Source organism: Bactrocera latifrons, unplaced genomic scaffold (genome assembly GCF_001853355.1).
Source record: "Bactrocera latifrons isolate USDA-ARS-PBARC rearing strain unplaced genomic scaffold, ASM185335v1 scaffold_150, whole genome shotgun sequence".
In the NCBI taxonomy this organism is placed as follows: Eukaryota; Metazoa; Arthropoda; class Insecta; order Diptera; family Tephritidae; genus Bactrocera; species Bactrocera latifrons.
Genome location: NW_017534964.1, coordinates 588,293 through 593,012, shown reverse-complemented (window position 1 = coordinate 593,012; position 4,720 = coordinate 588,293). Strand labels below are relative to the sequence as shown.

Genomic DNA, 4,720 nt, shown 5'->3' with positions numbered 1-4,720 from the left:
AGAATTGGAAGGACATATCTACTTTGAGTTCATCAATGCTCGGGAAAACTCCGGAGTGTTCTCTTGTTAAACAGCCCTACCCCTAATAAGAATTTAAAGTGGACGTCTGGAAGCCAAGTCAATGTCTTCCTTTTTTTAAATTTGAGAGGGCCATATAACATATAAAAATTGCTTATTTAAGTAAAACCGTAAGAAAAGACATGCTTGTGCAATGTCAGTTGAGAATCGACAGACCTTTGTTATGACCGTACACACACAGCTCAATTCACTGCATCTAATGTTTCTAGCTATACATATAAAGTATTTATAATATGTTTACAAACCTATGATAATATTTAGTATTTCAGCACGACGCGTTGAGTTCGTACATACGGCTGCTTTTTGCAATACAGTGATCGGTAAAAATCGGTACAAGAATGAAAACCAAGTATTTCATTTTGTTGTTGTGCTTTGTAGTCGTTTTGTCAGATGCTCAAAATAATGGTGGGTTATATCGATAAGAGGCATGCAACCAGCTGAACCACGAATGCTAAATATATTTTTTGAAATTTTTAGAAATATCAAGTAATAACCATCCCTTCAAGAAAATTGGCGGAAAGTACTATATAGTATTTACTGGTGCAAAGGTAATTACGAACGTGTGCTAGATACGAGGTGTGTTCAAAAAGTATCGCGAATTTTGTGTTTTTTCAAAAATTATTTACTTATTCATGAATATTTATTTTTTTCCCCTTCAAAGTAATCCCCATGAGATATTATGCACTTGTGCCAACGGTTTTTCCAATCTTTGAAGCACTTCAAAAAATTATTTTCTTTTATTTTTATCTTCTTCAGCTCCTCCTTCGATGCCATCTTTATCTCGTCAAGAGAAGCGTAACGTCGTCCTTTCATGGGCCTCTTCAGTTTAGGGAACAAGAAAAAGTCACAGGGGGCCAGATCTGGGGAATACGGTGGCTGCGGCATCATTAGTGTGTTGTTTTTAGCCAAAAAGCCGCGCACAAGCAACGATGTGTGAGCAGGGGCGTTATCGTGGTGCAAAAGCCAATTTTTGTCACATCTTCTCAGCCTTCAGAGAACGTTTTGTACCACCGATAAACGTTGCTTCGGTCCAAAGTAGCTTCTCCGTATGCCACAGTCAACATTCGGAATGCATCCACGCGCTTAATTTCGTTTTTCACACAAAATTTTATACAGGTTCTTTGATCCATTTTTTTGAATAGGTAAAAATCGAAGACGATCCAAAAGCTGTCAGCTGTCAACAATTAAATGAACATTCAAAATAGCCTAGCTTATCGGCATAAGTGAGAGACATGAGTACCAACATAACGCCACAGAAAATTCAAAATTCGAATATACGTAACCCGCGAAAAATCAAAACTCGCGATAATTTTTGAACACACCTCGTACACGGTCAACTGCATTTCCCTCTAATTCTCCAATCGTTTTAGATGAATTGGTTCGCGGCCGCGCACCTCTGTCAAACATATAACAGCGATTTGGCCACAATCGATTCCGAAACCGAATTGAACGATCTCAACTTCTATTTGACCACAAATGGTCAAATAGGTAAATACTTTTGGTTTGGTGGCACCGATTTGGCAGATGAAGGCAGATATATCTCACTCAGCACTGGACGGCCCATGATTTATACGAAATTTGCTGCAGGACAGCCAGACAATTATCAAGAAGAGGACTGCCTTCACCTTCAGGCTTTTAATAATATATTTTATATGAATGACTATCCATGTAGAGGAGATGGTTTTCCCATTTGTGAAATGCGAAGAGTGTGTAAAACATGTGCCCAAGATACCTGCGAAGACATTTCTACGAGCTGTGCTTTAAAGACACTCGTTCAAGCGTATTTGAGAGCGGAAAATAGCTTTAGTTGCAGGGAGTAAATAAAATAATATAATACTATAATTCAGTTTCAGTTAATTCGATAATCTGTATTGTAATGTTACCATAATAAATCGAAATAAAAATTATAATTGCGAACTTTTAAGCAGAATGGAATTGAAGTTTTTTTCTTCTGTTTAGTGAAATATATTTAGTGAACTAAAATCGCATAGCAAATCTTTTCAATTTAAATAATTTTTATCAGTCAATTATTAGTCTGCCAAGCATAAATCACAAATCTCTTAAAAGTATGTTAGGGGCGAAATACTCGTGCCTGCTAAATTTGAGATTTTAAATCTGTGATTATCAAAAAGTATTTTCAAGTACACAAAGTCAATACAGAAGTTTTTTTTTATAATTTTTATTTAATCTATATTATTATATGTGAAAGCAATGGAGCAAGCTTATCAGTCATGGGTTAAAAGGTGAGGATTGTAATTATACTAGCGTTATTTTATTAGGTCTAGTACATAAAGTAGGTGGAAAAAGTAAGTTACCAAAAAAACAACGACGTTATACACTTTTTCGCTTTATCGAATATCACAGAAATTTGGGTGGCGTTTTATAAAAATTTTCAGTCTCAAAGCGTTGAAAAGGTATGTAGGTCATCAAGTGCAGTAATTAGAGTTTTCATATTAAGACTTGAAAATAAATTACAGACAAGTAATACAAGTGCAATCATTTTTTATTTTATAAGTTATAAAATTGAATTGGTAAGTAAATATTTCGTTTTTTTAATTTAATTTTTAAAAATATTGAGGCGATTTTTTGCAGTGAATTAAATTTTTGAAAATGGTGAATTTTAAACCATTAACGAATGTGGAGCATTCAGCAATTAGTTTATATAAAGATGGTGGCACGCAATTTAGAGAGTTGATGAGAAAATTTTGGATATTTACAATTCTGATCTTTTCAATTCAGATCCATAAATTCGCGCACAGCTTATAAATGAAGGGAAGAAAGTCCCCTCAATGCAAACTGTCCGTAACAGATTGTTCCACATAAATAGTCACGGCCGTGTTGCAAGAAAACTACGCTATCTAAATGAAGCAAATAGTAAAAAATGAGAAGCAAAAACTTTTGACATAAAGAGCTCTGAACAAATGAATCGACTTCGTAATTCCCACGGTATGGTTAACGTGTGGTGCTCACTCGAAAAAGAGCAATCATACAAGTGCACTTTACCCACAGTTAAGTCGGTGGAAAAGGGGATGCTTATCTGCGAATGGCACAAAAAATAGTGTAGTCCTTTAAAAAAGGTTACTGCTGCAGAAGCTGCTCATTTGTCGGAACTGCTGATATCAGCCATATTGAACGATCGGAATCAAATGCTTGCAAGGTAAACTTCTTCATTTGACAATCTTCACGAAATTTAGTATGAGTTATTGTTCATAGAAATAATGTAATACTGGAAGAAATTCTTCAGGTCTGCTCAGTATAGCATATAGCTGCCATACAAACCGAACGATTGAAATTAAGGGCTCTTTCTTTCGCATTTGACTTGGTATTTTCCCGAAATTTGCCATGAATTACTGCTAAATATAATCTCCGAAAAAATTGTTCAGCTCCATACAAACTGAAGACATAGTTACTATAAGAAAAGCACCTGTGAATGGTAGGTTAGCTTCGGTGTAGCCGAAGTTAACGTTTTTCCTTGATTTGTTTTAATATTACTTTAATTAGATATTTTGAAATATGGTCCTAATATTAAACATATTTTTTTTTTACTTAAACTTTAAGATTTTATTCAATTCGCTGATTTATGTGTCACATTGATAACATACTTTTTCTACCTACTGTACGTAATCAATTTAAGCTGCTGATTTGTCAGAGTCGCCGGTGTCACATCACTATAGCATATAGGTGGCATACAAATCGAGCGATCACTATCAAATCATTGTATTAAAATGTTTTTTTTAGTTATCTTCAAGAAATTTGGAACAGATTATTGTCCAATGCAAGTTACAATCTTCAAACATATTGTTCAAATCGGAACACATTTATATACAGTTTACTTAAGCATATCTAAATAAGTATGCACATTTAAGCTAATTATTACGTAAATATAAATATAATACCCACTGAACATGGAATATGGAAAGTAACTCCACTCGATTCGGATGTTGCACTATTTGATGGTTTTGAAAGCGCTGTTTGAAATGTGAATATGGTATTGTGTACACAATAGAGACTACAAAATTATTTTTTTCCAGAGTCAATTGTGCTTATCATCTATGAAATTTTCTTAAACATTCCTTTATATACACTCAAAAATACTAAACAGCTTTAGCCAGCCATGTATTCATAATTTAAAATTAAATAAATTTTCGTATACATGTTTAATACAGTTGAAGATTGAAGGAATTTCAAGTTCTGCAAGTCTTTCGTTATGTTTGCTTCAAAACTCTCGAAGGAATACAATTTTGCTTTCTCATCGAAGCCTGTTCAGCTGTAAATATATGCTTAAATGGTTATTTCGGTCACATGTATTGTACCTAACCCATTAAATTGCGCATTCCACCTACATGAATTAGGTATATACCTACGCACACCCATTATGTATGTATATCGTTGTCCTACTTTCATCGAAAGTTGCCATTTACTAAAGCTCCGTCGGGATTCCCTTTCATGCATTGGTAAGCGAATGGATTTCATTGTCACTGATTTATTTCTATGGATTATGGCTGTCGCTAAACTTTCACCTGCACAAAGTGACAACTTTCGCGGCATTTGTATCCGCAGTGCACCGTCCGGTCTCTGGCCGCGTAAGTCTAACAATACGGGTAATAAATAATTTCGCGACGCATTGAGCTAAAATGTGAAA

General features: G+C 34.7%; 1 protein-coding gene across 1 annotated transcript; it reads left to right on the top strand.

Moving 5' to 3' along the window:
- The first annotated feature begins 356 nt into the window (after positions 1 to 356).
- On the top strand, positions 357 to 1,990 carry LOC108965930 (perlucin-like protein). The gene is made up of 3 exons (XM_018928609.1): positions 357 to 483; positions 556 to 626; positions 1,449 to 1,990. The coding sequence occupies exons 1-3, from the start codon at positions 417 to 419 to the stop codon at positions 1,896 to 1,898; spliced, it is 588 nt and encodes a 195-aa protein (XP_018784154.1). The 5' UTR covers positions 357 to 416; the 3' UTR covers positions 1,899 to 1,990.
- The last annotated feature ends 2,730 nt before the right edge of the window (positions 1,991 to 4,720 follow it).

Coding starts and splice junctions, on each gene's coding strand:
- LOC108965930 (XM_018928609.1), top strand. CDS start 417: ATGAAAACCAAGTATTTCATTTTGTTGTTGTGCTTTGTAGTCGTTTTG. Junction 484..555: donor GTCAGATGCTCAAAATAATG/GTGGGTTATATC, acceptor TGAAATTTTTAG/AAATATCAAGTAATAACCAT. Junction 627..1,448: donor TAGTATTTACTGGTGCAAAG/GTAATTACGAAC, acceptor CAATCGTTTTAG/ATGAATTGGTTCGCGGCCGC.